At 34.7% G+C, this 14,035-nt stretch overlaps 1 protein-coding gene across 1 annotated transcript in view; it reads right to left on the bottom strand.

The window, feature by feature from the left end:
- TRDN (triadin) overlaps positions 1 to 13,755 on the bottom strand; it is a 14,647-nt gene extending 892 nt beyond the window's left edge. Inside the window, exons 1-2 of the mRNA XM_021392000.1 lie at positions 13,725 to 13,755; positions 11,961 to 12,167 (exon numbers count right to left, since the gene is read on the bottom strand). Coding sequence (XP_021247675.1) covers positions 11,961 to 12,167; positions 13,725 to 13,755 — 238 coding nt within the window. The remainder of the gene's footprint in view (positions 1 to 11,960; positions 12,168 to 13,724) is intronic.

Raw genomic sequence — 14,035 nt, 5'->3', positions numbered from 1 at the left:
AGGAAAGGAAAGGAAAGGAAAGGAAAGGAAAGGAAAGGAAAGGAAAGGAAAGGAAAGGAAAGGAAAGGAAAGGAAAGGAAAGGAAAGGAAAGGAAAGACTTTTTGGTGATTATGGTTAATCTTCATTTTATACAGGACTAATTATACAACCTTCTTTAACAGAGACAGTTATTTTTAATGCTATTTTTCATTATTCAAAAGTTTGAGGACAGCTTTCTTTCCTGCGTATGTAAATTGTCCTTGCAATTAGCAAAGTGTTTCATAGCCCATTGGACAATTTGGTCTGATAGTGCTTTCCCAGTTCTGAGGCTTGGTTGGGTTCAGAATAAATATAGATTTGATTCTACCTCGTATTTATCCTTTTAGATAATTTCTTCCTTTCAGTCCAGTTTATTTCTCTGGCCCAGGTCCCCTGCCTCTTGATGTCTATTTAATATTCATTATTGTTGGTGTCCCAGTCCTATATTACATCCACATTTAAGGCCTCTCTTTTATGTTATTCTGGCTGAGGAAACTGCTAAGGCTTGGTTTAACTGCACAGGCACTTCTCATCTTTCCCTTGGAGTACATGTAAAAAGTGGATAGAAGAAAACTGCACATACTTGGGCCAAAACAAAACTGAGTCTCAGATGAAGGGGACCATGGACCCAAAGTTGTGGCACACAGCCAGCTACACTCAAACACATACACCCGTGAATCTGTTTCTATTTCAATTTTTCAAGAGTTTCATTCACATACACTTGTGAATATTTAACAAGTTGTTGTCTTCTTGCTCCTGTATGTTGGCAAACAAGGAAGCTGCAACATTCCATGTGCTTCATCTTCCTGGTGTCAACAGTTCCTTGCTGGGACCAGCCATGAAAGCAAGGCCCCTGCTCTCCACATATCCTCACTTAAGGGAGAGCAATTACTCGTGATTAATATAAGTATTCCTTTATACGCTTTTTCAGTTAAGATGTCACCAAATTTCGCCATACCCTGTTTATGCTGACATAGTATTTCATGAGAAATCTCCAGCCTCCAATAGAATATTTTGTCCATCCTTTCCAACCACCAAGCTTTTATTCTCTTGAAATGTGTACCAAATACTGCTTAGGAAGAGAGACAGCTGTTGTTCATCCTATGTTACTGTCCATCATAATTGAAATAGTAGACCAAATGATTGTTCTAAGTATGTGAAGGTTTCCCAGAAGTTTAAACAATTGAAGGTAAATCACAAATACGATTTAAGTCATTGGCCTAGTCTTGTTCCTAATAGTTTAGATAGAAATACATACATTTAACAGTATCAAGATGGAACCATATCTCTGTTTACCACTTTCTTTTTGTACGCAAATTCCTTAGAAAGAAATTAAATGCGAGTCTCTTCACAATTACTTCTGGCTGCAGAGCTCTGACTCACAAGACAAATCTTAGCAGAAATCAACAGTCTCACATGAACTTGCAGGTTACAAAGACAAGCAAAGTGCAGGCTTGAAGCAATTTCATTTATGGCAGCAGTTTGAACAGTTATTTTCTAAAAGTGCTTTAAAAAAAGTATGAGTAAATATATTTGAAATACAAATATATCACTAAATAAATTATTTTACATCCTATCAATAAATTTTAAGTAGGAAAATATTTTTTAAAATTATTATTACTTCAGATCTGCTTATTAATAACATAGAATAAATATTTTGGTTAGTGTGTGTGGCGTTTTTTGCTTCCTGGAAATTGTGTTATATAGATATATGCTACTGAACAATCAGGCACAACAGATAACTTAATCATGCACAGTGATGACATGAGAACATTGTAAAGAAATATTCATGAATTCTTCTTTTAATGCACTGCCTTGTGCTACCATGTTTTCAACAGATTAAATAATTCAGAAAGATTTTGAGTAGTATACCAGGATGTATTGACTTTTCTTATCATAAGGCATTTATTTATTTGCATTGGACTCACATATTGAGATCCAGAGATTTTAATTTTTCAACAGATTTGCCACAAATTACTTTCTCCAGTGTTTAGAAGGAGAATTAATACTTACATTCAGACTATAAAAGTAAATCTGTAACCTGACCCCGATACCATTTACATTTACACTAATGTAGAGACTCTAGGGAGTGTAAGTGGACTCACAGAATTACATGGCATAACTAAGGTTTAGATTCACGAACAAGATTGGTTTAACTTTGTACAGCTGCCCTAGTTTCTATCTTCATTTTCACTCACCCTTTACCCACTGTTTGCTTACGAATGGCTCAGTTGTTTCTACAGCCACAGACATTTACAGCCACAGGGACTACAGCTAAAAAACTAAACAAAAGTTGTTGCCAATGTATATTAATATTTGGGGGTATATATTAGTAGTTCAAGAACTGCTTCACAGGTAGGAGAGCTGTCCCCTCAGGCAGGCATGGGAACTGCTCAGAGGAGAGCAAGATCTGAAGAGCGGAGGAAATTACTGCAACCACCCCAAGGCAAACCATCTTTGCCAATGAATTAGAGCCCTCAACGTCATATCCTGGTCTTTAATTCATAACATCTTCATATCAAACTGTGAAAAGGGATTAAGAATCTTAAGTGTCCAGAGGCTAAATTCTCCAGGAACACCTACACTACCAGGCCCAAGCTGCAAATCCTGTTTAAAACAGAAAATTCAGAAAAAAATCAACTTGGGGCTTTGTAGATTACACTTCAGTGGTATTTGCAAAATTGAATGTGCAAATTTAAACAGATCCATTTGCAGTGTTATTCAAGTGACATAGACCTGGAAAGTTTACCTGTGCACAGATCTTCAATGTAATTTTTAAAAATATTTCCTGAATTTTTAAAATGTTGGGCTAACAGTAATGATTCATCCTAAAACGCTTAAGAACACTACACTAGATATTCCTGAATGGAAAGAATTACTGATCAAATCCATGCTTTTAGCTTTCCCCACAACTTTGTCAATGGCAGGTTGTTCTTTCCCTAGCAGAACAAAACACACATGAAACAAAGGAAATAAAGCAATTTGAGGGGAAAAAGCCAGAAAGATGCCATTTAGCTCACACACATGCGAAGAAATGCGACCATTTTCAGAGGATTTTCATACTCTTGTATGAAGAGTGTATCTGAGAAATACAGATTTTCATGACAACATTTAAGCTTGACATTTTGTTGTAATACAGATTTTTTTAAATTGTTCTTTATTTACAGACATGCAGTAATCATACAGCATGATTCTTTTTGTTTAGGATAGTCTTGTACTCAACACGTTTGGATTAGATTAATTGTCTTTTGCATAACCCTGTCTGTTTTTTTATTTCCTCAGGCACTGGAATACAAATCCAGTAAAACTGTGCTGTTTGAAAGCAAAAGAAAACTTCTTTTCTTGTTTTTACTTGGAACTGATAGTAAGTCCTGTAACTGTGGATTTTCAAAACAGTACTTTGTTAATCACATGGTATGATTCACTGCAGCACCTCAAGAAAATTTGCTTGTGTTTATTCATATGAACTACACAACAAAAAGTGGCTAACTGATTTACTTGTGCAAATCACTTCAGTCATTATGCTGGTTTTAATAAAGCTGACAAGGAATGTGGTCTTCTATCAGTCTTTTTCTTGTCAAATAGTTAAACATATAGTCAGAGCTAAACCTCTTTTAAAGTTATTTTTTAAATGAATGACTGTGAATTATTTAATATTGTTGGATTTTCATCAATTACATATTTTGACTCCACTGAATTGAATGCAGTTAAATTACAAATGATGGTAATTATCTGGTGTAAAGATTGATCTATTAGATAGAACCTAATTCATTAATACTGACAAGATACAGCTGATGAAGACAGAATTTCTGTCATGTTTGATAAAATACAAAAGCTTAATATTAGTTCTTCATAATAAAACATATCCTAGTCTAGTAAAATATCCTGTTATGGAGAGAAGATCATTTTAAATTGAAAGTTTATACTTTTTAAAAATTTGTGATAGTTATTTTTATTCTGGTCATCCGAATAGATTCTGGTGGCTATCGATGTATTACAGCAGTATAAAACAATTCCAATGAAAACTCAACCTCAGTATTTCCTAGAAATTTCCCCTTTATAGGTACCTCAAGTGTAAATATGAAGATTACATTCTGTACAATAGTTTGTCTTTTCCTAATATCAGCCTTAGTTAATTATATTGAGGTCGGGTCCATAAAGGAAACCTCACATGAGATTGGACAAAGACTTTTTACCCCAAATTAGATCAAAGTAGCTATAAATAAAATATGAATATTAGAATACACCAAAAATAAGTAGAATTTCCAAATTTTACAATTAAATTCACAATGTTTCATGAAGTATCAAGAAATTTCAGGTACTTTTAATGTAGACAAATGGACATATGTGGACAGGAATGTAGATTTAACATCAGCTTTGTATGTAACTTATGTGACTTGGTTTGATATCAGCTGAAAGGCTTCAGATTTTATGGATCAGACCATTATTAAATGGCATTTTTTAAACAGCCAGACATTTCATCCAAAATAATTCGAAGCTCTACTTTTTGCTCATTCTAACGTTTCCATTCTCTAACTTAGAATACAGATTTTAACTTCACATTTAAAATGCAGTTCTGTTAAATAATTGTCCAGTGGTACTTGAAAGTGTTTTTCATGATGAAATGAATATCTCCCTGCTTATCACCAGTTGCTGAATATCTGCTGACTGAAGGGATCTCATCACTGACAGACCTGTCTCAAATAAGATGTGAATTTTGGGAGGACTCTATTCTAATGATCTTTGCAGACCTGGGTCTTTGCAGTGCTGTCGCGCCTTGGCACTCTGCTCATGTCCATGCATTGTTACCTCCAGCAAGCAGAGCGCACATGCACACACATATTCAGAACACTGCAGGCACAGTGTCTTTACCAGGTGGTAAACAGGGATCATCGCAATGTTGTGAATAGCTGGCTATAGCAGATGACAACAGGATGTACACAAGAAAGGCCAATAAAAAAAAGGGAGAAACAACATTAGCAGTCATGAACTTCCTCAGCTGTTGCTCAAATAAATGAAGCAGTTACTGCGAGAAGTGACAACTTATTTAATCTTGGGGACTGCTGTTATGAAGCAGAAATTGGAGTTCATTAAAAAGATAAACAACTACAAAGAGGGTACTTCCAGGAAAATCGCTGTTCCAGATTCCAGAGGGCAGTTCTTCAGACAGGTTAGATAACATAGTACAAACCAGAGCAAAGTAAAAATACTGTTAAATACAGCAAAGGTATTTTCACAAGTTATGCATTCTATCGCTAAAAAGAATATATGATACATATAGGTTGTTCTAGTTATATGGATTTCTTCAATAGCAAATAACAAGAAAACTGCATTTTTGCAATTGATACTGAAATGAATTATAATCCAGAAGTATGGTTTCTGTTTCATATCCCATGACGCATGTTTAGGCATATGAGTCTTCTTTCTGTTAGCTCTCTTCCTGTCCATTAAATGAGGTTCTGAAATTATATATTTTCAAGTTTGTGAGCTCACGAAGTTTGATCTATCAGTTTATCATCTTGCATATGTTAGACCATTTGAGATGTAGTTCTTGTAGAACTACAGCATTTCATAGACTGTCATTCTTTACAGTATGAACTCATTTTCTAGGTTTTTTTTAACTCAGACGTAATATTTATTGCACTGAAACCTAGGATACAGAATGTCACCTGAGCAGCCCTTCTTTAAGTTGGAATTCATCTTAAAACCCTTTATTTTATTTGTAGTCCCTTCAGAAAGCAACAAAAAAAATGTTTTGTGGGTTCTAGGTACATTTGTACAATTTGAAGAATTTAATTAAGAACTTTGAAATGCACAAGCTGTTTACTCATGCTTTAGACTGACACCTGTAAATACAGTAAAAATTGTATTTCAAAAGATTACAGCACTGTTTTGATTAAAGGTGACCACAGGGGTCAACGATTATTTCTTTTTTTTATTTTCATATATTTTTATTATTTTACATTCCACTCCTGTATTCCACTGGAGATTTTTCTTGGGCTTTGGATGTGTGGAAAAGATTTCATAAATTATTTTAATTTGGTGGGACTTTGAAACACCCCTTGCACCAAAGGACAAAATTATTTATTCTATTTATTTGCTGGCACTTTAAACGAAGACAAAAGTAGGTTCATTTTATTAATAAATTTGGAGAAAATATAAACCTAAACATAAGTACTCTCTTTTTTTCTCTCCATTTTTTGAGGTTATAATTGAACATAAGTGCAACAGAATGACTATATTAGGATAAAACTCCAGAAGAAACATGGATGTACATAGGGTTGCTCCAAAAGTAGTGCCTCCTATGTTATTATATTGGCCCATGACGTCAAAAGTGGTTGTTGGTTGTATGATAGTAGGAGCTGAACCTTCCCACCTTCCTTCTGTTACATTTGTTGCCTTGTGACAGATGGTGGCAGAGAGGCAGTCTGACAAATGGCATCTGACATGGAAGTGTGTATGAAGCTAAGATGTGTAACTGAATTCCTCCATTTAGAAAAAATGGCACCCACTGACATTCATCAACGCTTGCTGAATGTTGATGGAAACCAAACAGTGGATGTGAGCACAGTGAGGCAGTGGGTGGTGCATTTCAGAAGAGTGGTGACAGTAAGTGGGTCACCTCTGCTGGTGCAGATTTCTACTTGCACATCAAGCAGGCTCTTGTTCTTTATTGTTGAAAATGTGTTGCTAATGGTGGTGACCATGTTGAAAAAATAGCATTTTGTAGCTAAGAATTTGCTCTATCAAATAATGCTATTGTGCTCTTTGTATCTGTTGTAGTTTCCATGGAAATAAATAAGAGGCATTACTTTAATGGCAACCTAGTTATGTGTTTCTGATAATATTTATCTCAAAAAAAAATAGAGAAATAAATAAATAGTAGATAAATAAACAAATAGGCCAGTAGTAGAATAGTAGAATAGCTGTATTGTTTTAATTCTACTTGTCATAATCAGGTTTTGCAATTTACAATTTTATCGTGCAGAAGACTGGAATTAAAAATGACTGTGCCAGCTACAAAGCACAAGTTACGTAGAGTCCTGTTCATTGTTTTCTTGGGTCTTTTTTTTTTTCAAAATACATATGTTAAAATAAAAACTAGGTTCTTAATTTTTTGTTTGTTTGTTTTCCTCTACTGGAAAATATGTATACCACTCTGGCTACTCAGGGCCTTCCAAAACAGAAATGACCATAAACTAAAGATAGGGAAATGGTGATTTTGGACTGTGTTAGTCAGAAGCTGATGTCCAAGAGCCCAGAACAATTTGTTGTTGTTTTCCTTTTATCTATCCTAAAAGAAAGGAAAAGTAAATAAATAAAAAAGCATTAAGGAGAAGATCTTACTGGTATAATCCCTGCAGCTTCTCATGGAGGCAGGAGCTCTACGCCTCCATTGATAGGCATTATCTCCACAGAGATCTACCTTGGCTGTAGATCTCTAAAATGCCTCTGTTGGTTGGGAACAATGAATTATCCACAATGAAGAGGCTATTCTTTTTTTCATTTATGAACGTAATCACAAGAAAATGGCAACCTGCATTTCACGTGTTGTGTCTTTTCTCTTATTATTTTCTGGATAGTTTGGAGTTTCATGGGTTTGCTGTGGTTTTGTTAGGTTTGTCTGGCTCCTAGGTGACTGGCAACATCACTGTCAATTTACTCTGAATGTTGAACACTCTGAATCTGAAATTAGGGTGGTGTTAATTAGCTATAATTGGTCACAGAGATGGTGGGGAATTCTGAACACTTCATTAGCCCATTAGCAAATGTGGATTCCTGGGCAATCAAACTTTGGGTCTGAAATAATCTTAAATTATTTACTTACATGTACCAATTAAAATATATAATACAGCTATATTCACAAGAAATGCATTCATGAATTATGAAGCCAATTAACAAAACGCAATTTTTTTTAACATTAAGGATGGAAGTAATTACAAATTGTCGCAAGGCACGCATCAAGCAAAAATGAATCCTTTTGCTTTTCTGGAAATACCGAGAATGTACAAGAGGTGGTATGCTACTTATTGCATATTCACACATGCTACATACTGCATGAGATTCATAGTGTCTTATCTCAGCCTTTTGTAATGCTCATCTTCTTCATACCACACTAGAAATATTTCAGTCATGTTTACAGTTTTCCAAATGACATGATAGGAATGCAAGCTTTCATTACATCTGTTTTAGGATGAAAAAAAACACTTCATTTTCATGTTGTTACATGTGGGATAAATCTCAATTAGTATAAATTTTCAAAATTCCCAATCTTGATAGTTGACTTTTGAGTTTGAAATCATAGTGATGAAAAAGCAAAATCTTCGGGTTGGCTCTCTCTAATCATAGAAGAAACGTGATGATTATATTGATAAATTAAAAGGAAAAATAACAGCTAAAATACATACACTAACACTATATGTATTTTTGGAATTATTCTCCTTTAAAGTAACGAGAGCAAAATTCTTAATTGTTCAAATAAGGAAACAACGTTCAAATTTAGAATGCATCCTTCTCTTCTGAGGTCAGTTCTGTGAGTTTTCTACTTGGCTCCATGAATAACAGTGTATAATCTCAGGGTTTATCTGGGTAAATTCATAATTTAGAGGGATACAGGTCCTTTAACTGCCAATGGCTAGCAGCTCTGTAGAAGAATTAGGAGGAACAAATCTATGTATATTCCTTAGCCATGCAGTTCCCAGCCTCCTCTATTATATCTACAAATTGCTGTTTTCTTCTGCAGTCAGTTCTGTGCAGTATAGTCATTAATAGAAACTTTGCTACGGAATTGGCATTTCTTGCTCAGAAACATGATGGAAGTCTCTCATGGGAGTCAGTAGGTCAGAATCAGCGTCAGTATTTAGGTGTGTGACACTATACCCAGCTCTCCAAGCACAGGTTCTTACTCCCTGCAAATCTGGCAAAGGGCTGGCTCTGCAGATGTGCACAGTGTGCTTTTAATTGTACTAACAAGTGAGTGAGATCTTGACTATGGTAGTCCACAGATTCACACCCCATATGTGAGGATGGAGAAATCTGCCCCAGCTTTGTAATGTCCATTGAGATCTCTGGTGAGATTACTGAAACCCTAATCGGACTTTCTAAATACTTTATTCAATTCTGACAGAAGTTTTCATAGAATCATAGAACCATGCAATCACATAGACATTGATCAGAGTCATCCTTGGAATTAATCTAGTGCAATCCTTCTCAGCAAGGAACTGCTGCCAACACTTGAGGCAGACAGCCATGGCCATGTCATAAAGTCTCAAAGACTTCCAAGGATGGACAAGCTGTAGTCTCAGCATTGCTCTGCCCTCATGATAAAGATTTTTTTCCCAGTGTTCAACACAAACTTCCCGGGACATAACTTCAGGCCATTTCTCCTTGCTATATTACCTGATACTACAGGAAAATCATCTTGGTAACTTTTTGTCATCTACTACTTTTGTAGCTGCCCTTTAAAAAGATGCACGCTGCTCTTAGGTCATCTCTCAGTTTCCTCTTCTTTAGACTAACCAAGTTTTCTTCTCAGATTTTCTCTGCATAATTTCTGAAGTTGAGCTTAATGGAACTTCAAGTAAAGAAATGGGAAAGAAATTGAACTCACTGACTTAAGAAAGGCAAGTGTTACCTCGGGAAAAAAAAGACACTGAATGTATTGTGTTTTGTATAAAAAAAAGTATGCAGTTACATATGATTTATTTGGTGTCTTTCATTTACATTTAAAAACTAATACATTAATTTTAATCATACTTGAAAAATTAAATTTACAGTGCTGAAAGTAATGATTTAGTTTTTTAAAATGTGTTTTATTCAAGGAACAATGTCAATGCAAAATGGAACTACTCCTGCGTTTTAGATTTAAGAGGTCACTTAAAATATGCTCCCAATTTTCCTTTGTAGCTCCACTGGAGGCAAAGGCCAGACTATCAGAGGGTGAAAATCATTTCAGTATCAATATTCCCAGCCAGGTGGCCCTTTGCAAAATCTTCTATTTCCACAGAATTAGTGGGTTTCAGCTGGACAAATCCAGCTGAGTAGGAAGTCAGGAGCTGAAACCCAGAGGGCATAATAAAAGCTATGAAGCCACTGTTATGTATCTGTAAATACAGAAAGCAGTCTGATAAATCTAGGTCTGAAGGAGCACAGTAGTTCTTTTGTTTAACATTTCAACATTAATAGATTATTTAAATGTTGGTTTAATTAATCAAGTATGAACAGAAACATCTTTGAGAAGAAAAAGAACCCATGAAAATACTGAAATACCATCTCTCAGAGATTTCTACAAAATATGAACTCCTCCTGCAGATTAAATTTTACATTATTTTGTTTCTACAGCCTGGTCTGAAAATGTCAGTTTGCATCAGCGCCCTTGGGATTTAAGCTCATTTAACCAATACAACATGAACATCAGATTTCCATCTGCCTAGAGATTTTCCTTCACTCTACAGAAAAAATATAGTTTCTCATTGCTTAATATTACCCTGAGTAGTATATGGAGCATGCATAAGCTGACAGCCAGTCTATGAATTGCTTAGTTTAGGTGTTTTGTCTAAGGTATACCCTCATTCCTGTCTGCTAACTGAAAAAATACTAAGAATATGATTGACTGATTGATAGTTAATATGGAAAATTACAAGCAGAATATGGTGGTTTCTCTCTCTAGGTTTATATCTATTTTGCCACGTTTTTTGTGGTGTCCATATTAAAATCTGATGCTTGTGCAGGAAGGGTCACTCAAATGGAAGTTTCTGTTTTACTGAGACTCAAGTGAATTCCTTCTGAAAACAAATGTGGATGAGAAGTAAAAAATTTAAGAGATTTTCCTCATATTTGTCTACATTTCAAGCTTCTGTGTCATCCATCGAATCAGGATTAGTAGGTTTATTTCAAGCTCTTTGTCTCAAAAGATTTTTCAGTAAATCTTGAGGTCAATATTGATATACAGCAGGACTAAAATCTATGGATTTATCAGTAAACTAATAAAATGGCTGAATTTCTATTCCTTGTTAATTATTGTGATAGATGGGATCACTTTAGAGCTGGTGCTCTTTAGGAAGGAAAAGGACCTTCATCATTTGTTTTCTGGTTTTGTTTTACATGTTTCCCAGTCACTACAGCCTGCTTACCTCATGACAGTTTTGTTTCTGAGGTGGCTTGCTGAACAGTACGCCCTCTTTAAAAGCACACATTTATTTTAATTTATGTTATACACTACTGCCAGCTACAAGGCATAAAAATCAAGTATTGATGAGCTCATTTTTATTCACCATTCCTTTCTTCTCATCCCTCAATCAGAATCACAGTCATTGTACCACACAAATGTGCCTTGCCCTCATAAACCTATATATCCCCAAACTTGATCTTGTACATTAAGTTTGACCAGTCTTAAACTGCCTAACTGAGGGCATGGGTGTGCCTTAGCTAATGCTAAGATTCTGGCTCTCTGTACTTAAGAATTTTGCAGATGAATTTAGATTTAGTATGTTTATAAATGATGTTTTGCATATTTTTTGTTGTGAAGGAATTGTGTAAGCAGATGTCAGAATACTCAAGGAAACTATGAGAGATTTCAAAATATATTTTTAAAAATGGAAATTAATAATTCATTTTATTAGTTTTGAATTATTTTTATATAGAAATTGGAAAACAGAAATCTGAGCATGCATGCTCGTATACATATCATATTACTGCCAACATATACATTTTCTACAATAAGGATGGACTGCAATAATGGAAATAAATTATAAGGACTTATGAAGTATGAACTAATATATTTTGACATTTCTCACAATGTCTTCTCTAACGGTAAACTCAGCAGAGACACTGTGCTGAGTTTAAGAAGGTGAGAGACATTCATATTTACATAATACACACTCCTTAATAAATTTTTAAATTTTAATATAAAAGATATCAAACAGAAGATGCTGAGTTTTACCTGCAAATGCTTTGTAATCCACCAAGTCAAACATTACAATAGCTACTGCTGACCAGGTAACAATCAGAGCAACAACAAGAAGCCATGCAGCTGGGGAGCTGAATGTTGTCACAAGGTCTTCTGTAACTGATTTCTTGCCCATTTTCATGGATGATGGAACGGATCCATTCTTACCATCTGTTATTGTTGTGGTCGTAGACATACGTCCTAGGAAAACAGTAAAAGCAAAAGAATGAGAATGTAAAACTTGGAGCCCAAAATGCAAGAATTTGACTGTTGTATTGAAATGCATCTGTTCTCAGAACGTGTAAAATAGAAGTAAATAATGCGAAGTAAACACTGTATTTTCTGGAAGAAGATTTTCCTGAACTAGGGCCACAATTAGTAAAGTTTATTTGGATGCAAATATGGTGAAATAGCCATGACTGGCCTTTTTGTTTATGATGAGACATTTTTTAGTCTGCCACAGATAGCTACAGACCTATGAGAGTGATTGATGAAAACATCAGATACTATTACTCTCTAAAGGACTGTCTTGTTACAGGCTGTAGTCCAGATTCTTAGGTGATGTGATTAAGTGTACTTCCATTAACTATAATGGAGCTAACGCATTTATGCCACTCGAGGTTTGGCTGGAATTCTGCTGTCAAGGACACGTATCGATGGCAGTGAGAATGTTTATATCCCATTTTATCCAATAGAAACACAAAAGATTCAAACATACAGTATCATTACACTTTGTGAGGAAGCTTGTAGCCAGTTTTTAAATACCTTAGTTCTTATCATTTTCACATAATTAAATTATCTCTTTAGAAGAAAGAGTTATAAAGTCAAAGCAGGCTTAATTCCAGAAAGCATAGGTTTGGTCCTAGAAAGGAGGTAGGAAGGTGAATACTAACATTAGCTAAGTAAATTGTTGCCATAAATGAATGGTTTAATGGATAGTTAACAACAATGAGTTAATCTTATTTTTCTTAGGGTATTAAGAACTATTTCGCCACGCAAACCATAATTATGGTAACTGAAAAATGACAACATTTGAAATGTTTTCATATTGTTCTTCCTCATAAAATAAAGTGATAACCTAAACAATCTTGGTTGGTACTTGTTTTCCAGAATATAAAAAAAAAAAGTAAAAATATTCATAACTTCACAGTTAGAAACAGTAGAAGAACATGCTACTTTCATCAGCTTAATTTACAAATCTGCTGGTAGCCTACTGTTAAACTAATGTACAATATGATACATATATTCCCTGTATAGTTGAGTTCATTTTTACCAACTCTCAATAAATGTCAGTGATTTTAGGGACCCCTGTCAACACAGAGGTCTGAACTTGCAAGGAATAAGGTGATGCCTGATTTTCTCATACCTCTTCTTCTCACCTTGATATCAAATATGTCCCCTTGCAGCTTATTCAACCTGTAAAGCTGATAATTTTCTAGGATGACGGAGGTAAAGAAAGTGACAGAGCTGCACTATACAAAGATGAATAGATTTAGTTTCACCTTTCACATGGAAAATGGCAACTAATAATTTAGAAACTACTACTCAACCTAAGCTATAAGGTTACTGAAGATTTTCAGATGCTTTCCATCAAGAGATGTACATAGTCTCTATTTCAGAATCCTTATGTTGTTATGCTTAAAGAAATAAATGACGTATTTATCCTTATATACATATATACATATATTTATCCCATTCAAAATTATTTTAGTTTATTATGTAGTGCATTGCATTTGTGCATGCTTCCCTTATCCTTACCTTTTAACTTCTTGTGCTCCTGCACAAGCATCCTAAGTAACCAATGCCTTGCTTCAAGCCTCAGAAAGCTGTTCTGCTAACCAGTAAAGTTGTAAAAGCAGAACTAGATTGACATATTACATGTTTTTATTACCTACTCAAAATTTTATCTTATTTATAGAATGTTGATTCTCCTTGTTAGTAATGCCTATCTACCAGAATGCAATTCAACTTTTTTTTTAAAAGAAACAACTATCACTGCTTCCATTTCTCCAAATGTAAATTGCAGCTTAAATACTTCATGGAAGGAGGGAAAGTACTCCAACTGAGAA

This window comes from Numida meleagris, chromosome 3 (assembly GCF_002078875.1).
Source record: "Numida meleagris isolate 19003 breed g44 Domestic line chromosome 3, NumMel1.0, whole genome shotgun sequence".
Classification (NCBI taxonomy): Eukaryota; Metazoa; Chordata; class Aves; order Galliformes; family Numididae; genus Numida; species Numida meleagris.
This window is presented reverse-complemented; position numbering and strand designations above follow the sequence as displayed.